This window comes from Colobus angolensis, unplaced genomic scaffold (assembly GCF_000951035.1).
Source record: "Colobus angolensis palliatus isolate OR3802 unplaced genomic scaffold, Cang.pa_1.0 Scaffold35, whole genome shotgun sequence".
NCBI classification, from domain to species: domain Eukaryota; kingdom Metazoa; phylum Chordata; class Mammalia; order Primates; family Cercopithecidae; genus Colobus; species Colobus angolensis.
The window spans coordinates 3,135,022-3,160,464 of record NW_012116821.1 but is presented as its reverse complement, the minus strand read 5'-3'; the positions used below and the strand labels follow the sequence as shown (position 1 = coordinate 3,160,464).

At 47.3% G+C, this 25,443-nt stretch overlaps 1 protein-coding gene across 1 annotated transcript in view; it reads right to left on the bottom strand.

Annotated features, from left to right (window-relative positions):
- The window catches only part of ZDHHC14 (zinc finger, DHHC-type containing 14), a 320,843-nt gene that overhangs the window by 35,813 nt on the left and 259,587 nt on the right, over nucleotides 1–25,443 (bottom strand). Inside the window, exons 4-5 of the mRNA XM_011952881.1 lie at nucleotides 11,744–11,881; nucleotides 6,947–6,995 (exon numbers count right to left, since the gene is read on the bottom strand). Coding sequence (XP_011808271.1) covers nucleotides 6,947–6,995; nucleotides 11,744–11,881 — 187 coding nt within the window. The remainder of the gene's footprint in view (nucleotides 1–6,946; nucleotides 6,996–11,743; nucleotides 11,882–25,443) is intronic.

Below are 25,443 nucleotides of genomic sequence, written 5' to 3'. Positions count from 1 at the left end.
AAACCCTGTCTCTACTAAAAATATAAAAATTAGCCGGGCTTGGTAGCGAGTGCCTGTAATCCCAGTTACAGGAGGGGTTGGGAGGCAGAGGCAGGAGAATAGCTTGCGCCTGGGAGGTGGAGGTTGCAGTGAGCCAAGATCTTGCCACTACACTCCAGCCTGGGCAAAAGAGCAAGACTCCATCTCAACAACAACAAAAAAAGAAAAAAAGTTATTTAAAACAAGCATCACAACCCAGCTCTGATGATGTCATTCACCTGCCAGCATGCAGGGGATGAAGGGACCCCACCCCCTTAGTCTTCAACACTGTCACACCTGCCCCCATGCCATAGGAGTTCAGCTATCACAGTCCCTCTTAGTTTTCCGTCACACGCTTGGGTGTGTAAGTGCACCTGTGTGCTCACACGATGTAGGGCAGACCACATGTTGATGGGCAGCCCTGCCTCCTTTTGATGCCCAGCCCCAGTGGGCACCCTGCCCAATGTGGAGCGAGTGGGCACACCACCAGGATGCCAGGTGTGGCCCTGCAGATGGGCTGCCCCTTCCTGATAGCCCCTGGCACCATCCTCTGGGCCTTGCTCAGGCTGTGGGAGCTGCCTGAGACCTCTCCTTCCATGTCCCCCACTAGAACCCACCCATCTCCCACAGCCCTGCTCGAAGGCCCCTGCCACCACCTCTCCTGATGTCCCTGCAGGATGCCCCACCCCAAGCACAGGCTGTCTTTTTCATGGCCCCCAAGCCTTATTCTGCATAAGGAATCCTAGCGAGAACCCAGATCTGGGCAGCAGCAGATGCTGGCAGAAGAGGGCAAGCCAGTGCATTTGTGTGCTTGCTCCATCTCCGCGCCCTCATGCTTCCAGGGCCCAGTTCTCGACCTTGTGACCTGGCAGGTTTTGCCCATGGTAGCTGTTGAGTAGAATGATTTTTACAGGAAATAGTTGCTGAGTGGATCTCCTTTGTTTGAACATGCCTGGCTGTGTGGACAGAGGGACCAGTCCCTTTTTTTTTCTTTTTTTTTTTGAGAAGTCTCTCCATTTGTCTGTGTCCCTGGGGAAGGCTCTTGTCCCATGGTACGGGGCAGCTACCCCACTGCCACAGGCCCTGAGAGGCCCCTCCCCACTGCCTCTGCTTCTCTGATACAAAGAGGGGTAGGAAATGGAGTTTGGTACAGGCAATGGGAGGTGGAAAGGAAGGAGGAGGAGGAGGGAGGGAGGGAGAACCGACTATGGACTCTGACCCAGAAGTGCACCCTCCAAAGCTGCATCCCAGCAGCGGGCACCCTGCCCTATCCCTCACCCCTGGGAGGGCTGACGGTACAGACTGGGAAGGGACCTGCTAAGCACCTGAAAATGAGCCAGGCATTCTGTCACAGCCATCGAGGGCCTCCTCTACTCCCCTGCCTCCATCTCCCTCTCCTCCTGGGCTGCCCACACTCTGGCACTAGGTACCACCCAGTCCGGGCTTACTTACAGTAGAAGCTACTCGATTCCTTTCTCCTAAGGTTCTGCTGGGTTTTATGTGGGCCTGGTGAAGAGCCTTCAGTGTGTCAATGTTTCCATCACTGACACTGAAGTTTCTGCCAGGGTGTCTTGGATGGTTGTCTATTAGCCATTTCTGTTTCTAATCGCTTTCACTTCCTCGATGACATTGTTTTTAGTTGGATATTTTGCAGAGTAAATCCGCTGTGAGAAACCTTTGCCTGTGCCCTTATTTCTCATCAAAATATTTTTATTGCACGGTCAGGAGATTAGATATGAGGTCATTGAAAATGTGAAAATACAAGTTATTGTCTTGCCCGAGAAAACGCTGCAGAGGTCACTTGCAAAGGTTCCGCTAGACTCCAGTGCTGTGCTCAGGCAAGTCAGCTGGGAAACTTCCTTCAGTTTTAAAAACTTGGGACTTTACAGATTCTTGCTCTGGATTGAGTACAGGTCTGGAGAGGATGAACTGTGGGCAGTTCTGCTATCAATCAAAGGACAGCTTTTATGAGCGTGCCCCAGATCAAACTCATCCATCATAAACCAGCCATCCCAACAGACACTCTCAAATTCTCAGGATCTCGGCAGTGGAAGGGGTTGGGAGGTCTTGAGTTTAGCATTTCTCTAATGCTAGAATCCCCCACCACACTGACAAGCAGGACCCATCTTCCTTTCTAGCGCTCCCAGTCACTGTGATCTGAGGCTTCTGCAGGCTAGACTCCTGAGTGGCCCCTGAGGTTGGCACACTCTTCCTCAGGAGCTGCAGGGCTATACTATGTAAGCTCCCGCCGGCATCCCCATGCCACCTCCAAAGCCGCAGGCGTCCAGAGGAAAGGTAGGCACCAAAAATACCAACAGGTGTGCTGATGGGATCCAGCCCTACTCAGCACCTGGTTCTCTAATAAGCAGAACTAATGGTTTTTCAGAAACACATGGCAAGCCAGCAGCACCCAATGCATGCTTATTCTTCCGCAACACAAACTTAGGAAAAAAATCGTCTGTGTAATACTTCTTAACAAACCCACTGAAGGAGGAACTCTTCTCCAAAGCACATATTTCAAACAGAAAGCACCCTGTCGGAACACAGGACTTTTAGACAACCACAGCGTTGATGAGGGGAGAGGCGTCAGTGGCACACAGAAGAAATGTCTCTGTGCTTTGCACGTTAAAGCACCCAGCACCTTGCTTTGCAGTGTGGGTATGTGTCTGATGTTCCTGAAATTCATTCCTGCTTCCAGAAAGGATTAAGGAGACCCAGGCTGGGGTGCTGCCTGCACTGCTCACTTCTCCCGTGCTAGGAACAGCTTTGTGGTTCTTCCCGGATCTTGCTTTTAGCCCCCGCTTTTCTCCTGGAGGAATGGGTTTTGTCAGGGTCTTTTTGTTGGCTGCCCTAGGATAGTTTGGGTTTAGAGTTAAGTCTCCTTTTTCCAGGCAGGAGCCCAGCAGGACCTTGGGTCCATAATGGAGGTGCCACAAGACCAAGCAGGGAGCAAATCAGCAGGAGGGAAGTGAGGATGGGCAGCCTCCCTGCGAGCAGTGTGGGCCGGCAAGAGCCTTCAGGGCATCCCGCAAGCATTTCCAACCTGGACTCTGGGGAGGACATGTCTGTCCACATCTGAACTTATTGACAGATATACAGACAAAGATGCATGCACGGCCGGGCGCGGTGGCTCAAGCCTGTAATCCCAGCACTTTGGGAGGCCGAGACGGGCGGATCATGAGGTCAGGAGATCGAGACCATCCTGGCTAACACGGTGAAACCCCGTCTCTACTAAAAATACAAAAAATTAGCAGGGCGAGGTGGCCGGCGCCTGTGGTCCCAGCTACTCGGGAGGCTGAGGCAGGAGAATGGCGTGAACCCGGGAGGTGGAGGTTGCAGTGAGCTGAGATCCAGCCACTGCACTCCAGCCTGGGCGACAGAGCAAGACTCTGTCTCAAAAAAAAAAAAAAAAAGATGCATGCACACACACACTTACATATCCTTATATAATCCTAGATATGTGTGTGTGTGTCTATAGCTATATACACATGTATATATGAGGGCTTAAAAATAAATACACATACATATCTAACGATAGACAGCGCTGTGTGTGTGTGTGTGTGTGTGTGTATTTAAAACCATCAAGTGACCTGTGTGATGGATGTGTGTTGCTTTCGGGCTCTACGCCCTGGCTGACACTTTGGAAGGCCTTGGCTGGAGGTACAGGTGCGGACCGCGTCCAGGTGCTTAAGGACCTGCATGCAATCAGCAGGCTGTGGCTGCCCAGCCCCTGAGTGTGGAGGAGGTGCCGGGAACTCCTGCAAGGGAGCGTCCGGCTGTGGGAGGAAAGAGTCAGCACCCAGATGAGGAAACACTATTTGGAAAGGCAGCAGCTGAGACTTTTATGTGTTTTCAAAAACTGGGCCAATAGGGAAAACTCTTTACCTCCATTTGAGAATGACTTTTAGGGGAAAATAAAGTTTGCTCTGGCCTGAATAAGTAAGAGCATCACTCTTCCTCCCTTCCCTTCCCGCACTCCTTCCCGCTGCGGGCTCCCGGCATGGCCAGCACGCTACTGCCACGCTTGCTTCCTAACAGCAGCACCAGTCTGTGCCCCTACAGGGGATGCCGTGTTCCTGGTTCTGCAGACTGTCAGCCCAGCCACACCATGCAGTGTGCAGATGTGCGCTCTCAAAGAAGATTCTGGCAGAGTCTCTTTGAAATCCCTCTGGCTACACCTGGAAGCTGTGCTTTGAAGCAGGGTCTTCCCTGTATTTCCCGAATAACTGACTTTGTCAGCATACCATTGTCAAGTACATAGTGGTTGACTACTGTGGGTCAAAAAATTGACACACAAAAGGGTTAAGAAATGACTCAATGACTCTGGACCTCATAATTAATTGCCATGGAGCAGGTATTAAAAGATTTGACCCCAGTCCAGGACTGTCTACTTGGTCTCTAATGAGAGCCCTTCTGGGATCTTGATAGGGTAAGATGCATGACTTGGGAGGTCTGTCAGGAGCTCTGATAAAGACCAGGCAGTGGCCAGGCACAGTGGCTCACGCCTGTAATCCCAACACTTTGGGAGGCTGAGGCGGGTGGATCACGAGGTCAGGAGTTCAAGACCAGCCTGACCAACATGGTGAAACCCCATCTCTACTTAAAATACAAAAATTAGGCGGGCGTGGTGGTGGGTGCGTGTAATCCCAGCTACTCAGGAGGCTGAGGCAGGAGAATCGCTTGAACCCAGGAGGCAGAGGTTGCAGTGAGCCGAGATTATGCCACTGCACTCCAGCCTGGGCGACAGAGTGAGACTCTGTTTTGGGGGGTGGGGGGAAGGACCAGGCAGCAACAAGGCCACTCCACACACAGCCCCTCCACTCTCCACTTGAAGGGTGGTGGCCAGGGAACACGCATGGAGCAGAAGGTCACCAGCGGGCCGGACACAAGGCAGCTGGAATGACCAGGCTTTGAGGTCGGCCTTTCTCAGCAGCGAGGAAGTGCTTCCCCCTCCCAGCCGAGAGGCACTCCCGTCATGGATGTTTGTGTCTGAAACCTGCACCAGGCCTCCTGCACACGCACAGGGTCTCAGGGAGGCACAGGTGCCAGGACAGAATTGTGGGGAGTTGGCTGAAGCTGCCACATATGTGAGGCTTCAGAATAACTTCCAGCTGACAGCCCGGGCCCCAGTGCCAGTTCTGAGGCACATTTATAAAACTTAATGTGACCAGCATGCTTTCATGACACAAATGGTTCATGACACAAGTGGTTTCATGACAAAAGGCTTGCCTGAGTCTTACAAGACTCAGGCAAGCCTTTTCTTTAGGAAGGGAGAGGCAACTTGGCTATGAGCTTTGTGGAAGCAATGTTCCCTGAAAACAGAAGGGCACAGAGAGGTGACAGTGGGGGGATGTTGCCCCTGGTAGAGTTGGGGAGAGGAACGGAGGAGGACATTTCTTGCTGAACCTGATCCTAATAGCACAGGTTTTGAAGATTTCATTCATTCCCTGGGTCACCTTTCCTTTCAGTCAACTTCTTCCCAAATCATTAATAGAAGACAGGACCTATCTGTTCAATTTATTCTCCAAGTCTCCTTTGTACACCTTCCTTATGTCCCAGGCCCCATCCACAATACTGATCTGAGTTTAAAAAGTATTAGTTGACAATAGAATGTGGACCTGTAACCATCATCCTATGTTGCCCACAAACACAGAGGTACTGGAAAAAGAGATACTGTCTATTAAGGAAATATATATATATTTATAGGACCACATTTGTTTTTAGATCTATTGAAATATCTCCCTTGCTCAAACACACATGCCAGTTCTCAGGGACATGGCAGGTTGACTTTCAGAAGAACATGATACATACATAAGTCATATTAAAGTTCTTCGTTCTTTAAGAATTCTCTACCTCCCTGGGCATGGTGGTTGATGCCTGTAATCCTGGCACTTGGGGAGGCCCAGGTGGGCAGATCACTTGAAGTCAGCAGTTTGAAACCAGCCTGGCCAACATGGTGAAACCCTGTCTCTACTAAAAATACAAAAATTAGCCAGGCATGGTGGCACATACCTTGGGAGGTCGAGATCGTGTCACTCGTTGTAGTGAGCCGAGATCGTGTCACTGCACTCCAGCCTGAGTGGGTGATGGGGTGAGACTTGGTCTCAAACAAAACAAAACAAAACAAACAAAAATGAAGAATTCCCTACCTAAAGACGAAAATTACTCTGAAGAGTAATGAGAAGTTCAAGTCCAGTCTACCTGATGATATGAGAAAGAAAGAGAACTGAGTCCCTGACGAGCCAGGTCAGGGGGTCCCATCTGTATAAAGCCTAGGGCCCCTGGAAGGGATGGGACCTCATTCAAGCGCTTAACGGGCACACACTTTTCTTTCAAGATTCAAAATACTATGGTGCATCCCCATATTTATGCTTGGGAGGATGGGAAACCATCCTCATTAATCCAAACGACTCGAGACGGACCATCTTCAATCTATTCAGGGTTATAAAAGGGTGTTCTGTTCCTGGAAATAATATAGTGATCCGAATGGCAAACTGTAACCCCCAACAGAATCAATACAGAAGGGTCTGAAGACTCTCACTTGGTGACCGCATACCAGGACGCAACCCACACGTGGGCATCCCCACATGTTCTGTGTGGACCACCTGCCAATCAAAATGAGATCAGTTGCAGCTCCCAGCCTTACTTCTCCCCAAACCAACCTGACTGAACACAAATCCATCCTGATTTCTGGGGGTGGGTAAGAATTCATACTTGGCTTCCAAGCCCTCGAAATAAACAGGCTGAGTCACTCGGGGATGGAAGTATTCAGAAGCTAGTGCTCCTGCCAGTGAATCTGGGGGAGTTCTTTGGAATAAGATACATGAGAAGCAAGGCCAGGGCAGAAGATGAGGAGGTGTGCTCATAGAAGGTCAGCCAGATACTCAACACATTAGCATGGTGAAAACAGAACCATCACAAAGGATATCTTGCAGGACTGTCCTTAAGGGCATTTAGGAATCCTGTTTGCTGTGAACCTGTAGGAATGAAACCAACATTTAGTATTCAGACATAAACAGCCTTCGTGCTGAATGCGCTCTCATCTACATAAAAATAATAGATGGCTAAAGAGCAATGAAATAATTCTATTTTGTAAGTGCTATGACACCCAGTTTACTGATCAGAGATTGAGATGCCACTAAAGTTTTTCACCAAGAAAAGGGAGGATTCATAATTAGGCCCAACATCTGCAGGGTATTTTTTCAATAAAAGCAGATGGATGTCTGCACACTTTCCCATAAATTACAGTTCTGATGACTCCTTTGTTTTCCTCATTTTAATAGGAAAACAGAATACTGCATGCTATCTTTTCTCTTCTGTTTTCCCCAAATTTGTTAACTTTTGACCCTGGAAGTTCTGGAAACTAGGCTACATATAAAAGACTTCTTTTTCTACACCCAGAGTAAACAAAGTCATAAAGCTGAAATTTATTAGACTTCTTTTGGGTTTTAGACATTTTAATATGAGCTGTCTTAGGCAAGAAAACATTTCTTTAGGGGCTTGAATAAAGAAGCATCTGACAGAAAGCAATTTTTATTTTATGCATTGACAGCATACTTTTAAAAATAAAAAAAGAGGTAGTTTTAACAATCCCATCTTGGGGTAGCAGTGCCAGGTCCCTCTCTGCTGTGGGAAGCCAATGAGCCTCTGGGGACACCATCCAGCCCTCGTGCAGCAAGGAAATGACACAACAGACGGGTGCTATGGTGTCCCTGTGGCATCTGACCGCAGGCGCAGCTGCACTGTGGGACTTAGTGGTAGGGGGTGAGTGGCCACCACGTCCCCATGTGCCCCACTATGGGCGACCACCTGGGAGGGTGAAGAGTGGCTTGTTCTTCCCAAGGTCCCTTTCCCTCTGTGCCCACAGCCCATGTGTCTGAGTACTGGGACACAGGGGGTGGGAGAGGCTGTGGAGAGGAGCTGCGTGGAGCGCTAATCAGGAGAGACGGTGCTTAAGGCTTCCTCCTCCATCTCTGCCAGCCCCGAAGGGCACAGATGCAAGTGCCTGTGCGGCCACGTGGAGGAAACGCAGCCCTGAGGTAGATGAGGGACCAAAAGAAATGATTTCTCTTTCTCTACTGCACCCTAATTATGTGGCTTGCCTAAACCCTCCTTCCTCTCCAAGGAAATCCAGACTTGGCCTTCCCAGGAATCTTGGAGGCCACAGAAATCTCACCCGCCACTCCCTGTCCAGTCCTTTCTCTAAGAGCCCAGGATCCCACAGAGAGACTCAGATGACAGTTCTCCTCTCTGCCTGTGCCAATGTTTTCTGAGGCTTAGGGGGTAACAGGAGCCATGTAAACCCCGTGCCCTTCCCAAAGCATCACATGCCAAGCCAGATAGGGTGGTGGGGTCGTATCGTGGGGGTCACTGAGGACGGGGTGTCGAACAAGGGAAAAGGAAAAGTTTTATTTTCTTTTGCCCAGAATATTCCAATAACTTACAGGCAGGTAAACTCTTAATACTTTTGTGTAGAAGAAGAGATGCAGTTTTGCAATATTTAAGCATAGACAATAGTAAAATCCAGTTTGGTAGAGCCAGGGTGAGTAAAACCTTAGAGAAGCTGAAAGTGAAATACACATCACAACCTGAGTGCGGTGGCACGTGCAGATTTCACCGTGAGAGTGTGTGTGAGCATGTGTGTGTGCAACAGTGTGGGTGAGCATAACAGCGTGTGAGTGCAAGAGTGTGTGAGCGTACTGGTGAGTATATATGAGTGTGGGTATGGCTACAGTGTGTGAGTGTATAAGGGGGTGTGTGTGAGTATGGGTGTGTAAGGGTATGTGGGTGTGGGTGTGTAAGGGTGTGTGTGTGGGTAAGGGCATGTGTGAGTGTGGGTGTGTAAGGGTATGAGTGGGTGTGTAAGGGTGTGTGAGTGGCTGTAAGGGTATGAGTATGTGTGTGAATGTGGGTGTGTAAGGGTGTGTGTAAGGGTATGCATGTGTGAGCTTATTGTTGAGTATATGAGTGTGAATGTGGCTAGAGTATGTGAGTGGGTAAGGGTATGTGAGTGTGGATAAGAGTGTGTGTGGGTGTGTAAGGGCATGTGTGAGTGTGTGGGTGTGTAAGGGCATGCGTGTGAGTGTGTAAAGGTGTGTATGAGTGGGTGTGTGAGGGTATGTGGGTGTGGGTGTGTAAGGGTGTGTGTAGGCATGTAAGGGTGTGTGTGGGCATGTAAGGGTATGAGTGTGAATGTGGGTGTGTAAGGGCGTGTGTAAGAGTATGCATGTGTGAGCTTATTGGTGAGTATATATATGAATGTGAATGTGGCTAGTGTGTGAGTGGGTAAGGGTATGTGAGTGTGGGTGTGTAGGAGTGTGTGTGGGTTTGTAAGGGCATGTGTGAGTGTGGGGGTGTGTGTAAGGGCATGCATGTGAGTGTGCAAGGGTGTGTGAGTGGGTGTGTAAGGGTGTCTGAGTGTGGGTGTGTAAGGGTGTGTGTGTAGGCATGTAAGGGTGTGTGTGGGCATGTAAGGGTATGAGTGTGTGTGAATGTGGGTGTGTAAGGGAGTGAGGATATGCATGTGTGAGCTTATTGGTGAGTATATATGAGTGTGAATGTGACTAGTGTGGGGGTAAGGGTGTGTGAGTGCAGGTGGGTGTGTAAGGGTATGTGGGTATGTAAGGATGTGTGTGGGTAAGGGTATGTGTGAGTGTGGGTGTGGGTAAGGGTATGTGTGAGTATGAGTGTGGCTGTGTAAGGGTGTGTGAATATACTGGTGAGTATGTATGTATGAGTGTGGTTAGTGTGTGTGGGTGTGTAAGGGTGTGAGTACGTGTGAGACCATGAGCATGCGTGTGTGTGTTCCTTGAGTTTATGTATACGACTAAGCATGTGACAACTGGCCCTTGATATCCACAATGTAGGGACAAGGCCATAAATACAATCCCATAATATACACAAAAGCATCTTAAGGTTGTTAAAGGTGGTATAAAAATACAATGTCTAGGCCTGGTGGGGTGGCTCACGCCTGTAATCCCAGCACTTTGGGAGGCCGAAGCAGGCAGATCACCTGAGGTCAGGAGTTCGAGACCAGCCTGGTCAAGATGGTGAAACCCCATCTCTACTAAAAATACAAAAATTAGCCAGGCACTGTGGCCCACGCCTGTAATCCCAGCTACTCAAGGCAGGAGAGCTGTCTGAACCTGGGAGGCGGGGGCTGCAGTGAGCCGAGATCCCGCCACTGCACTCCACCTGGGGCAACAGAGTGACACTCCATCTCAAAAATAAAAATAAAAATGTCTAAGCACTGCTTTTCAGTGTCACGTGTGTGCTGGAGGATCGGTTGGTATTTCTTCCCTAGTTGTGTCAACAACTGCTTCTTTGAAAATAACATATAATACCCTAGTCGTTCTCTCTGCTTCTTTTGTCTATTAATGCACAGATAGGACCCTAGCCACATTTTTGCCATTTTGAGGACTGCGAAAATAGAGCCAGAGGATGCCCCTGTCTGCATCCTGCCCAGCTGGTGTGGAAAAGGTGGGAGTCCATTCTCCTCTTGTGAGTCCACCAAGTTATGGCTCTCAAGCACATATTACACATTTGTGTCACATTTGGATGAAAGATTATAGCCAGAAAGAATGGGAACTAGGATTGAAAGTACCTATGAAAATTTGGGATGGTCCATTTAACGGCCCAATTTGACTAATATTCAAAAAGAATGAATGCAAAACATTTCCTCCCACCCACTTCCCCACCCCCATAGGAACCCACCAGAAGAGAAAGGGAGGAAGATGTGCTCCTAACATGAGCCTGAGCCCAGCCCATGCCATTTGTGGTTTGAGCACTTCGGCCTGAAGCCTTTGTGCAGATACTTACGGAAACATTCCAGAAAGAAGCTATGGACTTGCTAATGAGGGGTTACGCTTCAGGAATGCAGACAAGAGGCAAGGCTAGTGCTTAATGTTGTGGTTCGTACTGTAATGGAAGTTCAAAGGCCTAAATTTATAACTCAATGCAAATTCACTTCCTTCTCATTACTTTCTATTGTAGGAAAGTGAATGACCAAGAGACAAAGAAATTCAAAGTTACAACCCTCAGAATAGGAAATGAAACAATGCCACTTGCTTAGGCATATCAATATTAAAATCATTGATTTCCAAATCTAATTTTTAATCAAAGTTGCTTCCTTTATACGTCAGGGGTAGTTAGCTCATGTTCTAGCAGATACTTAAACATCTTGTCAAATGTATGTTTTTAACATATATAGATTTGTGTGCAAGAAAACCTAGTCTTTCTTCCCAGACATCTTTTCTAGGGAGGGTGACTGGTAACTGTTCCTGCATAAGGTGATATCACATGAAGGAAGAAAACCCTGCTCTTCAATGGTCATCACTGCAGCACATTGTCCCTTGTGCAAAATGTGGGGATGAGTCTTCCAGGGGACCCGTTAGCAGGAGAAAAAGTGAGGTCACTGAGGTTGGAATAGGGACGTGCGTATCGAGGAGGAGGTATTGTTGGTGAAAGCGCAGCCTGGCCCAGGTGTGAACCCTGGAAAATGCTGTGAAAGATGGGGTGGGGAGTGGGGGATGACAGGGGACAGAGGAGGGATGGAGGAGGGTGAGAAACAAAAGCAAGGCAGGCTGGAAGTGAGGAGGGGAGGAAAGGGAGAAAGAAAGGGAAAGAGAGAGCCCGAAATGATCAAAATATTAAATCAAAATCAAATCGGAAAACCAAAGTCAGGCAAATGGTTACATACGTAATCTGATTTCGCCAGCATACTTACGAAGAATGACGTGGGTGATAACGAATGCAAATATAAAGACTGTCAGAAAAGACAGAGATAAAATAAACATATAAAAAAATCTGTAGTTTCTTTTCCCCACACAGTTGCCTACCCAGGGACAGTGGTGATCAAACCGTTCTGAAATGAGAGGCAGAAAAAAAAAAAAAGTGGAAATCAATTAATAAAATGCCTTTTTACTTGCAGGAGCCCCACCTCTCCCACCCAATACTCTGATAATATAAGACAATGATATTATTCTGCATATTTCCAAATTAACTACTCAGAGAAATGTTTCACATCAAGACAGTTCAAGGACATTGTCATTCTTTCAACAGAACGCAGCTGTTTTAAAAAAACAAAGCGTATGCATTCTTCTTAAATGGCAACTTAAAGAAATAGGAGGGCAAATCTCATTTCTTTTGGAAAGTAAAGATTTCTCTCTTTGGTAAAAGAAACCTCTTCGATTCACTAAACAACCTTCCCTTAAGAGGGAACCAACATCGCCTGATGGTAAGTTCTGGGCTGGGGTTGGATGTCAATCAAGTGACTTTCTTTGCATAGTAAATGGCCATAGAGAGAGGCCACAAGGGGCCTGGGACAGGACAGAGGGACAATCCTTTGTCCTCAGTTACAACTGTTCAGCAGATATCAATCACATTTATTAATACATTTAGCCTCAAAACATTCCTATGAAGAAAATGATGGTGTTACCCTATTTTACAGGTGGGCAAACTGAGGCTTAGAGAGATGGGAGACTGCCTGCACTGGGCCATTCAGCTCTGAAGCAGAGGAACCAGAACTTGAGGTCAGGCCTTTGAGAGCTGCTCCCATTTTCTTATCGTACGGGCTGCCTCTGGCACTTTGTAAACGAGAGAGGGTCCGATATGGACATCATTACTTGATTACCCATGGTACCCTAAGTGCAGATGCAAGGCCTCTCACCTGGACATCTGCACACAAAGTCTGTAATGCATTTAAGATTTATTCTTCCCCTTGCAAGTAATGGCAAAGGGCTTCTCTTGACTACTCAGCTGATCTATTGAGAACACCATCCTAACACACCCGCTCATACAAGACTGCCTGTGGCAGCTGGGGAGGACACCGCTGGGCATATGACTTAGCTTTCTCCTCCGGCTCTTTTCTAAACTGAACTTGTATCCAGATTTCATATTTCATCTATCTCTATGTGCTTGAAAACATACCGGGAGTGCTATATGAGGTGTGACCATATAACTAAAACATTATAAAGTTAGGCAAGGTAGTTAGTTTCATGACTTTCTGGTCATGTATCATAAATCGGTCATCTTGTGTTTTTGGTCAAATGCAAACTTGTTTCTTGAAAAGGGCATGAGGACACCCGAATGACGCTGGTGGCAGAGGAACTGCAAGAGAATCATTGCTGTCTGCAAGTGGCAGTAACAAGAAACAGCCAATCTGAGCTGAGAACTTGAGATTTCAGAGCTCCCTGACCTGGTGATAAGCTGATGGCCCATAAGATGCTGATACTCAGTGAAAACAATTTGTATGAGCCTACCCATGTGAGTTACATGTTAACATGTGTTGCTGGCCCCCCATGGCTGGGAAAGCAAACCCTGCACAAAAACAACCTCCCTGGGGCTGGGGAGGTCTGTGCAGGTATATCAGGTGTATCACAGAGAATACCCGGGGCTGGGGAAATACTCTGTGTGATACTGGAATGGCAGAAACATGCAATCATACGTTTGCCCAAAGCCACAGAATGGACCACACCTAGAGCGAACCCTAAACTGCGGACGTTGGATGATAATGATGTATCAGTGCACGTTACGTTCATCAGTCCTGACAAATTTATCCACTATGATGGGAGATATTGATAATGGGGGAGGCTGTGCATGTGGAGGGGAGGGGTGGATGGGAACTCTCTGGACCTGCCTCTCAATTTTGCTGTGAATCTAAAACAGCTCTAAAAAAAAATTAAGTGTTTAAATATTAACAGCAAACAAACCTCGTTTCCCCAAGTTACTGATCTACACAGTCTGTATAATGAGAGGTCTATCAATGTGACGACGTGCACACAGAGAAAAGAATCTGAATCAGCCAGAATTTCCTAAGACCTGGAGGCTGTCATTTTGAGAAACCACTTTTCTTCTCAATGTATGACTAGAGAAAATGGGCATGAGAGTGAAAGCTGGGGGCATAAGAGCACATGCTGGGTTGGAATCTCCTACTCACTCTAGGAAGGCTGATCTCTCAGTCCCGCATGTGGTGGGTTTGAGCCTCTTAACCGAAGTGAAAATTGCCTACCAGCAAAGAAGGACGTAGGGCCTGGGAGGCATCGTTAACACCAGGGACCAGCATGAAGGTCTTGTAGCACACTACAGACCATTTCTACCATAGGAGTCAGTCGTATTTTTAGCTTAGAAAGTTTAATAACAGCTAAGCTGTGACACTGTGCTTTCCCGATGGAGGCAGAGTAACTACCGAAGTGAAAGCGACAGATGACGCCGACAAGACAGTTGCTCGTGGAGTCTGGGAGCTTCTTGGGAAACCAGTGCCGTCTTAGAGATGGGTGTGAACTCCTGGCTCTCCAGTAGCCCTGAGCTAAAAGCAGTTCCTGTCTAGAAACTTGTATTGAAAACTTTTTCTGGCAAACTTTTTCTGGGATTTTAGTGGCAGGAATCCCACTAAAAATCTAGGCTCACTGAGAAATTACCCTACTGAATATTTTTCATGTCCTCTGTTGTGTTTGTTGAGTTTATGGTGGTAATGAGTCTGAGAGGCTCAGTGGGTGCCTCCGAGGAGTCAGGAAGCATCAGAGTCCTCGGGCCGGTGGTCTCACCCGCCTAACCCCCACCCCACACTCTTGCACCTCGAGCCTGTGTGCTCTCCCCACCTCCCTGTCTGTGCTTTCCTCTCTGCCCAACATCTGATGATCAGTTGCATCCAGGGTCTCTTTTCCATGGACTGTCTTTTTCTCTCACTGGCAATCCCTTTTCATCCCAAGGTCCACATGCCACTCTACACTGATGACTCCAGAATGGCGGCCTCTCACCTTCAGCAACAGACTCGTGCTGAACGGCCTGACTGGCCCTCAAACTTGACTTGTCCCAGAGAGGACATCCTGTCCTCCCTCCCCAAACACGTGCCTCTTCAGACTCTCTATCTGACCAGTTGCTCAGCTCAGAACCCCAGGCATCGTTCCTGACCCTGCTCTTTCTCTCACCCCGACATCCAACCCATGGGCAAATCCAATCAGCTGGACCCTGGCTTCATCTGAAGGAATCTGCTATGGTCTAAATGTGTCCCCCGAAGTTCGTGTGTTGGAAACTTAGTCCCCAGTGCAACAGTGTTGAGATGTGGGGCATTGAAGAGGGGATGAGGTCATGAGGGCTCTGCTCTTATGAATGGCTTACTATGGGAGCGGGCTCCTGGTAAAGGAATGATCCCCCTCCACCTCTCACACTCACTTGCCCTCCCACCTTCTGCCATGGGAGGACACAGCAAGAAGACCCTTCTCAGATGTAGGCCCTGTGGCTATGGACTTCCCAGCCTCCAGACCTGTAAGAGACTAAATCTCTGTTCTTTATAAGTTACCCAGTCTGTAGTACTCTGTTATAGCAGCACAAAATGGACTAAGACATCCTCACATTTGTTTTACACTTGTGCTTGTCTGCCAACCCTACTCTAAGTCTAACACATATTTGTCAAGTAACTGAATACACTCTCATCCTATCAAAAGGAAATCTGCAGGAGTAAGTGCATTGCCCAAGGTCACACAATTAATGTATCGCAAAGCTGGGATGGGGGCCCGGCTCTCTTTGTCTCCCAACTTGAGCTTCTGTTCATTAAATGCTACACTGCCTTTACTGAGTATTTTCCATGTACTCAGTACTGTATCAGGTGCTTGGAATACTAAGAAGAAACAGCCACAACACAGGACACCATGACTTCAAAGAGTTCCTTGTGTTATTTGGTGAGGACACAATTTTCAGATGCAAAAATACTCCTCAGATCCAAGGAATGAACTCCTAATTTAGCTTCCATGTCAGTCAGCTGGACTGCCATTGTCGGCAGCAGACAGCATTCTTCCTTTTCTGGTCAAGGATGAGAACAGGCCATGGAAAAGCAGTGAGACCTCACATGGTGGCCCACCCTGTCCTGGTGGGAGAGCCACCCTCCTGCCTCCAGCTCTGAATGCGCTCAGAGGAGCGGAAGCTAAAGAGCTGTCAGAGTTATACCTTCCAGTGGGAAGGCTAGTGTCATTCAGTATCCAGGATAGAAAGTTGGCAAGAATTAGACACAAGCTGAGCTGGGGAGAGAGCAAGGGACTGCAACCAACACATGACATAGCTCCCCGGGGCCCAAGTGAGCACATCTGAGAAGCTCCACACAGCCAGACTTAGAGTATTATTTCTATACCTTCTGTGTGGAAAAACTGAATGGCTGTCCTGTGTGCCAGGGGTGGCAGGGTTAGGGGCGCATGTGATGGGAAGTTCCTTAACAAACACTTTGAAGTTGCTGCCACATTCCTTGATTCTAAAGTTCGGGTCCTGCCAGAAGGCAGTGGTCTCTATACCACAGTATCTCTGGAGAATTCATTTTAAAAGATGTATTAGGTCTGGGCACAGTGGCTCATGCCTGCAATCTCAGCACTTTGGGAGGCTGAGGCAGGCAGATCACGAGGTCAGGAGATCGAGACTATCCTGGCCAACATGGTGAAACCCCGTCTCTACTAAAAATACAAAAATTAGCTGGGTGTGGTGGTGTGTGCATATAGTCCCAGCTACTCAGGAGGCTGAGGCAGGAGAATTACTTGAACCTGGGAGGTGGAAGCTGCAAGCTGCAGTGAGTTGAGATAGTGCCACTGCACTCTAGCCTGGGCAACACAGTGAGACTCTGTCTCAAAAAAAAAAAAAGATGTATTAGTCTGTTCTCATGCTGCTATAAGGGCATACCTGAGACTGGGTAATTTACAAAGGAAAGAGGTTTAATTGATTCACAGTTCCGCAGGGCTGGGGAGGCCTCAGGAAACTTATAATCATGGTGGAAGGGGACGCAAACATGTCCTTATTCACAAGGCAGCAGGAGAGAGAAGAATGAGAGGTGAGTGAAGGGGGAAGTCCCTTGTAAAACCATCAGATCTCACGAGAACTCACTCACTATCACGAGAATAGCATGGGGGAAACTGCCCCCATGATTCAATTACCTCCCACTGGGTCCTCCCACCACACGTGGGGATTATGGGAACTACAATTAAGGATGAGATTTGGGTTGGGACACAAGGCATAACCATATCAAAAGATAAGGAGTTACTCCCTAAGAGCCAGCTGGTGAATGGAATACTGAGGGTGGGGGATGGCTGGAAAACCTGGAAGGTTCTAGAAAATAACAAGACTGAGTTAGCTAGCCCGAGGATCCTGGCCATGCCTCTGGTGGCACCGAGCTGCCCGCAGTGACCTGTGGACCTGCTCTCCTCTTTCATCCAGCTGGTTCCCAGAGGGGAGGAATCATTTCTAGTCACCCTCAGAGCCCTGGCACCTATGTGCCTGGCATGCAGTAGACACCCAGTAACTATGGATTAAGTAAAGGCAGAAATGTTTTCAATCTTGTTTAGTAGGTCTATGAGTGATCACTACTCCAGTTTGCCAGGTGAAGACATTGACAAATGTGAGCAAAACATGAGATTCTGGACATGCCAAGCATAAGACAAAACAGGGGTCCAGGACTTCTGAATACATTCTGAGAAGGTTGAGGGCTGGGAGATACTAACTAGGTGCTAAGAACTGACAACAGTTGGCCTGGATCAGCTCATGCAGAAAGAGTGGGAGGAGAGAGATGGTGGGAGGCAGGGGTGGTTTTACTCAAGCTCCATGGTGTACCAGTGAGAGCCTCAGAGGCTACAGTGGAATGCAAGTCAGCTGCCCTCAGATCCTAAGTGGACAAAGAAGGTTCCACTAAAGTGACCAGTGGGAACATAGTTCAGGTAAAAGAGCTATGGTCCTATTTTGTGAACCTAAAACTCTAAATAATGATGAAAACAATTTTATTTTATTTATTTATTTATTTATTTATTTATATTTTGAGATGGAGGCTTGTTCTGTTGCCCAGGCTGGAGTGCAATGCCATGATCTCGACTCATTGCGGCCTCTGCCTCCTGGGTTCAAGCAGTATCTCCTGCCTCAGCCTCCCGAGTAGCTGGGACTATAGGCGTGCCCACCACCACATCTGGTTTTTTTTTTTTTTTTTTTTGATATTTTTAGTGGAGATGGGATTTTGCCATGTTGGCCAAGCTGGTCTCGAACTCTTGACCTCAGGTGATCCACCTGCCTCAGCCTCCCAAAGTGCTAGGATTACAGGCGTGAGCCACCACACTCAGCCTAAAACAATATTATTAATGATTAAGGAAAGTTACCAGTTACTGAGTATCTGCTGGAAGCACCATTTCATTTAACTTGACAGCAGTCCTGGGGGTAGGTACTATACTCCATATCTGACAGTGGAGGAAATCAGTGAGAAAGGTCAGAACACTGGCCCCATCCTGAGCTTAGTCAGCTGCACCTTTCCTCAGATTAGAGGGAGATTTAATTTCTGAAAGAGATCAAATATGAAAAAGCGGCCTTAAAAATATAGAGAAGTGGAGAATTATTACACTAGGACAGGGACCAAAAAATCCGCTGAAATATTGAGGGGAAAGTATTTGCAAAAGTTGTCTTTGAAGGCTGCTGGAGATGGGAATGAAATGTTTGGCAAGAAATGTTAAGAATTTGAACTCTCCCAGAAGTTGGGTTCTAACACAGGCCCTCGAGAGTGGATCCAGAGTTCAATAAAAATTATGTCCTGCGGCCAGGCATGGGCAATGGAGAGGGGACCCAGAGCCAGAATTCTGCATTCTCCATGCAGCGGTCACAGGCTCTTGGCAGACGGTGGCTCAGCTTGGTCAGGATGTGGGGAATAAGAATCTCAGCCTCGTTCCCCAAGAGCATCTTGAGACTCTGGTGGAAAATGGATGGAAATGTGCAATTGAAGTTTAAATTTCTAATTTAAATGTTAATCACATTTAAATTAAGTCACATGTTTTTAAAGGTCTGAAGTAGAAAATTACTTTTCTTCAAACGTAGGGCTTTTTTACCTCCAAAATTAGAAAAATTTTGCCTTATGAGGTACATTCTATTTGTTGTTTAGAAAGACAAATGTTGAGATCCAGTGGAACATACTGTATCCGGCCTCTATGGTCACCACATAATTCATAAAATTATGCAATAGGAATATATTTAAGTACTAAACTAGTTGAAGGATTAGAGGACCAAGCCCTTCCTTAGACTCTAAATGATTCATTCGGTTCTAGGTCTTTTGGTAAGATCTAAGTTACAATAGCTTTGCTACTGTGTCCGATGACTCAGGAGAGTTCTGAAAAGCAACCTCACCTGCCTTGCTCCACCTACCCCTGTTTTTATATAATCTTTCTACCTGACCTTGCTTTGTGTTGGGCATTGTGCTAAGAATTTTACATGGACTGTGTCATTTAATTCTCATGAAACCGGATGAACTCAATGTTATTATTCCCATTTTACAGGTAAGAAAACTGCAGATGGAGGAGTCAGTATTGGAAGCCACATGTTATTTGCACCCTGAGCCACCACCTGTGACTGCCTCCTCCTTCAATTCTCTGCTGGTTGCTGTGCCAGAGTGTCCCAAGGACCCAAAGCATCCCTGCTGGAGCAGACACTCAAGCTGATCGGGTGATGGGTACCCAAGGCCCAGCATGGCAGCTGGAATGGGGACACAATGGGACCTGCCACACCAGGCCTGGCCTTTGTGTCCAGGGTCCCTTGGGACTCTGCAGCACAGGAAAAGAACCCACCCACGTGTGGAGAGGTCCACCCTCAATCAAGTCAAGGTGGCCTCATCCTCAGCAAAGTGAATGTTGGAAGAAGCAGAAACTTCTTATAGAGACGTGGATTTGATAAAGCTGCTTGGCAAACATTATTGTTCAGATTGTGGAGCTTGGGGGGTGCTAGGGTTTGAATATTTGCCCCCTGTGAAACTCACATTGAAACGTAATCCACATTGTAACTGTATTAAGAGGATAAGAGGCTGGGTGCGGTGGCTCAAGTCTGTAATCCCAGTACTTTGGGAGGCCGAGATGGGCGGATCATGAGGTCAGGAGATCAAGACCATCCTGGATAACACGGTGAAACCCCGTCTCTACTGAAAAAATACAAAAAACTAGCCGGGCGAGGTGGTGGGCGCCTGTAGTCCTAGCTACTTGGGAGGCTGAGGCAGGAGAATGGCGTGAACCCGGGAGGCGGAGCTTGCAGTGAGCCGAGATCTTGCCACTGCACTCCAGCCTGGGTGACAGAACGAGACTCCGTGTCAAAAAATAAAATAAAAAAGAGGATAAGAAATCTGACAATGGTATTTGAGAGGTAATTAGGGGCAGCTGAGGTCATCAGGGTGCGGCCTTCGTGGCTTCCTAGGAGGAGGAAGGGAGACCTGAGCCAGCATGCCCAGCCCCCACGCCATATGTGATGCCTTGGGCCACCTTGAGACTCTGCAGTGTCCCCGTCAGCAAGAAGGCCCTCATCAGATGCATTCCCTCAATCTTGGACTTTCCAGCCTCCAGAACCCTAAGAAATAAATCCCTTTTCTTTGTACATTACATAGCCTCAGGTATTCAATTATAGCAACAGAAAATGGACTAGGAGGGTTCTCTTGGGTAAAGCAATGTATCAGGTATGGTTTCTTCCCCCACCCTCTCTTCTCAGCTTCTTTTGTAAAAATAAGTCCCATCTGCTTAATTGTATGAAGAAACACAATCAAGAAATCATATTAACTAATTCTGTGTCCTTCAAGTATTATTATAGCACTTCAGCACAGGGAATAAATTTCTTCACAGGTAAAATGTTCAATTTGATAAGCTCTAAGATGCCTTTGAGCTGGAAAATTTAATGCACAAAGACTCTGTTTTATCGGTATCTACATGAATTCTTCCAGTTTTGAGTCCTTGCTAGTGTCTTATAAATTAAGATTCTACATCATTTAGCTCCATTTGTTAAAAAAAAAACAACAAAAAACCCTAAAACTAAAACATTTCAGTGTAAAACCAATTAGTAAAATGTAGCACTGCCGTGACCTTTATGCTACAATGTAAAAACCTTGGACAGCGAAGTGGCTGACTCTAAGGTGTTCCTCCCCTCCCCACCCAGGTCTCACTGGCTCCTGCCTTGGTCTTGCCACCACCTGGCAGGTGGCTAAGTCTCTGTGGGCATGAAATGACGGAGCTTGACTAGTAGACAACAGAGTTCCCTTCAGCTCCCCAAATAGGCAATTTTACACCTATTTCCTCATCTTTTTTGGGTTTGTTTAAATTCTGTTTTTGTTTTTGTTTTTGAGGTGGAGTCTCACTCTGCTGTCCAGGCTGGAGTACAGTGGTGCAATCTTGGCTCATTGCAACCTCTGACTCCTGGGTTCAAGCAATTCTCTTGCCTCAGTCTCCCGAGTAGCTGGAATTACAGGAATGCAATACCATGCCCAGCCATATATATATATATATAATTTTTTTTTTTTAATTTTTAGTAGAGACGGGGTTTTACCATATTGGCCAGGCTGGTCTTGAACTCCTGACCTCAAGTGATCCACCTCCCTTGGCCTCCCCATAAATCCTGTTTTTTAACACTGCTTTCCAATGTTGGGTGAATTTTGTGATTCGAGGAGGACAAATGTGCACTGCAGAGGCCGACATTCTGAAGCAAGTGACACCCTGAGTATCCTCCGCTGGGTAGAAACAAAGATGATTATGAAGCCATTGAAAAAAGAAAGAAAGGCCTTGAGAGAGTGAAGAAGGTGAAGAAAGATGGTTTCATTTGTAATGTAAATAATTCTCAAAAGGAGATGTAAACAAGTGAGTAGAAATGAGGATAATTTAAAAAGTGAATTCCTTTAGGATCCGAAAGGAAATCCCACAATTTTCCAAATTTAGTGTGTGGAGGGTTGCCATTTGAAATGAGAAATTTTAACTAGGTAGGAAAGATTGAGTTCCTGCACCCAGCACTCTCCTATTTGCTAAGAATTGGAATAAGAGCCCACTGGAGAGGTCTCTGGGCTTCCTAGAATGTGGAGCTGAATCAGGGCTCTGTATCACCATGGTAAAATCAGTCATGTGGCCAGGTGCGGGGGCTCATGCCTGCAATCCCAGCACTTTGGGAGGCCGAGGTGGGTGGATCATTTGAGGTCAGGAGTTTGAGACCAGCCTGGCCAACATGGTGAAACCCCATCTCTACTAAAAATACAAAAATTAGCTGGGCATGGTGACAGGCACCTGTAATCCCAGCTACTAAGGAGGCCAAGGCACAAAAATCACTTGAACCCGGGAGGCGGAGATTGCAGTGAGCCAAGATAGTGCCACTGCACTCCAGCCTGGGTGACAGTGAGATTTGGTCTCAAAAAAAAAAGAAATCAGTCATGTAAGTTCAAATTTGTATAGCCTCAAAAACGGTCTTTGTGTGTTGGTGGTCTTCGGTCATTCTCCACCTGTCGTTTGTGAAACTCTGAGATAAGCTCCACGTGAGCAGTGCTTAGTCCTCCGTAAGTCCACGTCACTCCTGCCCCACCCAAAGCCCTCAGCATTGACCTTATGCCATCTTTGGGTTTGCAGGGCCAGAAACTATGCCTAGGAGTTCTCCTTAATTCTCCATGGAATAAAATAATTATCTTACAAAACTGAAAAACAAACTTGTGCTATCATCCAACACCCCTCAGAAACTTCTCAATTCCTCTCTAGAAATTAAGGGCCTTGAAATCAATAGTGCCGCCTTAGATTGGAATGGCTGATGCATTTGGAAGGTTTTCTGTTTTTCAGTATTCATTCACATTCTTTATTTCACTCACTCGATCTCCACCCTGTGACAGAGGACAGGCGAAGAAAGCAGCTTGGAGTGAGATGGAATTGCCAGTGTCTAGAACCAGCTTCTGATGTTTGCCCACCACCCTTTCCACTTCCCCCACCTTGTGACTCTAATGTTCTTTCATATCCAGTTATTAAGATTTTTTGAACCCTCAGTCAATTTATCCTCAAAATAATAGAGTCGTCTCATGGGCATATTACGCACAGAAAGCTAGCAATTCTCAGGCTCTTCAAAACCTTCTGACTACATGTATACACATGGTGAGAAAGTTGTATATAACCATCAGCATGCTTCTCCAAAGTAAATATGTTTCTGAGATCTTGTAGCAGAGTTCACATCGTCTGGGCACAGAGAGCTGTGTCTATGAGCAGGACCCAATGGCTTCATGGATTGATGCCAGTTCCCTTAAGAAGTCAACTATGGTGAGTCCAAGTAGAACCCATGTTTTTAAATATTCAAAAAGAATGAGGACCCTCTGCAAAACTTCAGAGACATTTCATTTTTCTGAGTTGAAACTGGAGATGCAATCTCATTACTATTGTTGTTAAGCTATAAGGCCATATATATCTGTATTTCTTTCCTCAGGGAACCCTCAAGGAAAGAAATGTAGATATGTACCACCATACTGTGTACTTTTCAAGGGCTTTTTCACATAATATCTCATCTGGTAATAAAAAGATATACATACTGTGGTGTCTCGTGACTGTCACTAATGCCCGTTATATGAAGTAAGAAGAACAGATGTTCCCCCATATATGCTCAGATTCAACTGGAGGGTTCTTTCCATGAGGCTGCCATTCATGCTTATAATATTTACGATGATGCTTGGCTTTCCGCCTCCAGGTGGGTGATGGTCAGAAGACCCCCAGGGCATTCCTGCTCTGATGGTCCATAATCTGAGATCTGGGGGCCCAGGGAACCCCAGGGTCCAGCACTCCCCACCAGGGGTCCTTGTGGCTCAGTCTGGTTCTTTTGGGACACGTCCTGATCATCCCGATTTGGCTAACACGGAACAGAAGCAAAGCCACTCCAGGTGTGCAGAACGGGCGTTTGACACCCAGACATCATCTGTAGAGCCTCCCAGCGTTCTCGTGGCACTCCGTCCCTGCACCCAGATGTCTGACCCCCTCTTCCTCCTGCCTCATGTGTGGTTGAGATTTTAGGGTATACATCTGAGATTCCACCATCCCCCTTGGGCCTGGCATCTCCCTAGGGTGAGCTGACCCCTTGGACACTTGTGGACCTAATTGTCCCATAGGCCCTCCCCTTCCGCAGGTCCCGAGCTCTGGTCATCAAGCTCCCTGCAATCTTTCCTCCTCACAAGCCGCCTCTTCTTTGCTAGTGGTGTCCCCCAGGGGGAACCCATTCATTTCACGCCCTCTGCCGCCTCAACCCTCACATCTGGGCGGTCAGCAAGAGGTGGTCATGGTCTCTCTGATCTCTCCTGTCCTGATCCCCCGTGTCTGAAGACCACTGCACTGTGCCGGCTCTTGTCTTGTCCCCTTTTGCAGAAGCCACTGTCACATCTTCCTGGACACCCCTCTTATGTGTCCCCCACACTGTTGCCAACGGGGCCTTCCAGTGCAAATGGCATCTCAGAGCCTCTTGCCTGAAGTCTCCAGGTGGTTCCTAATGCTGCTGGCGCCCCACTCTCCCTCACTGGCTGCAGCCTGAATGCATCTGCAGAGCCGAGTGCTCTGAGGTCTGGGTTTCCAAGCTGAGCTCCTTGGGTGCTGGGCAAGCCTCTCGCCCCCTCTCACCTCTTCTTCCTTCCTCTTGAACTACAGCAGTTAGACCTATGTCTGTTTTATATATTGAGTTTCCTCATTATTTTTCATTTTCTAAAATGGATCACTGCTTACAACAACCTAAATAAATAAATAAATAAATGCAGTCAACTAGTAAATGTGGCAAATGCTGACTGTAATTATTGTGAGCAGCTCTGAGTGAAGTTCCCAGGCTGTGATGCTGCTCCCTTATGAAACACCGACATGATGGGCACGGTTGGCAGGATGTAGGGCTCTGGCAGAGGACTTGAACTTGGGTCCCGGCCTTTTGCCTACTTAGTGATGGGATGTGCACAGTTTCTGGGCCTTAGCAAGTCGGATATGCTACAAAAGGTTATTTCCAACTCAAATACTACAATTCCATAGCTAAATAAAACTTTTCAAGAATTGAAGTCAATTGCGTCTACACATTTCACTGAATGAGGAAGTGCTGGGCAGCCCAGTAGCAGGAACTCTACAAACAAAGTATTTACGAGAACAGGGATGCTTACAGACCCAGGCTAGGCCCAGAACAGATTGGTGGCTCTAATGGCACTCAGAAATGATGAAGTATGACATCAATACCCCTGCCAGCAGACTTGGGTCCGCGCAGACGTCTGGAGCTCTAAATATAGTGTGCTGTTTTTGTTTCTTGTTGTTCACATAAAGCTGCAAGCACTTCACTGAGTCACTGCAGTCCAGTCAGCAGGTCCTTAATTACTTTTCTCAACAAAGGCACTCAGAAGAACAGGCAAAAGTTCTACCAGTTAGGACTGGCTATGGAATGTAGGGGGCCCGCGGCAAAATGGAAAATTGGGACTGTTGCTTAAAAGTCATTAAGAATTGGCCGGGCACAGTGGCTCATGCTTGTAATCCCAGCACTTTGGGAGGCGCAGGCGGGTGGATCACCTGAGGTCAGGAGTTCGAGACAAGCTTGGCCAACATGGTGAAATCCCATCATCTACTAAAAATACAAAAATTAGCCGGGCATGGTGGCGGGCACCTGTAATCCCAGCTACTCAGGAGGCTGAGGCATGAGAATTGCTTGAAC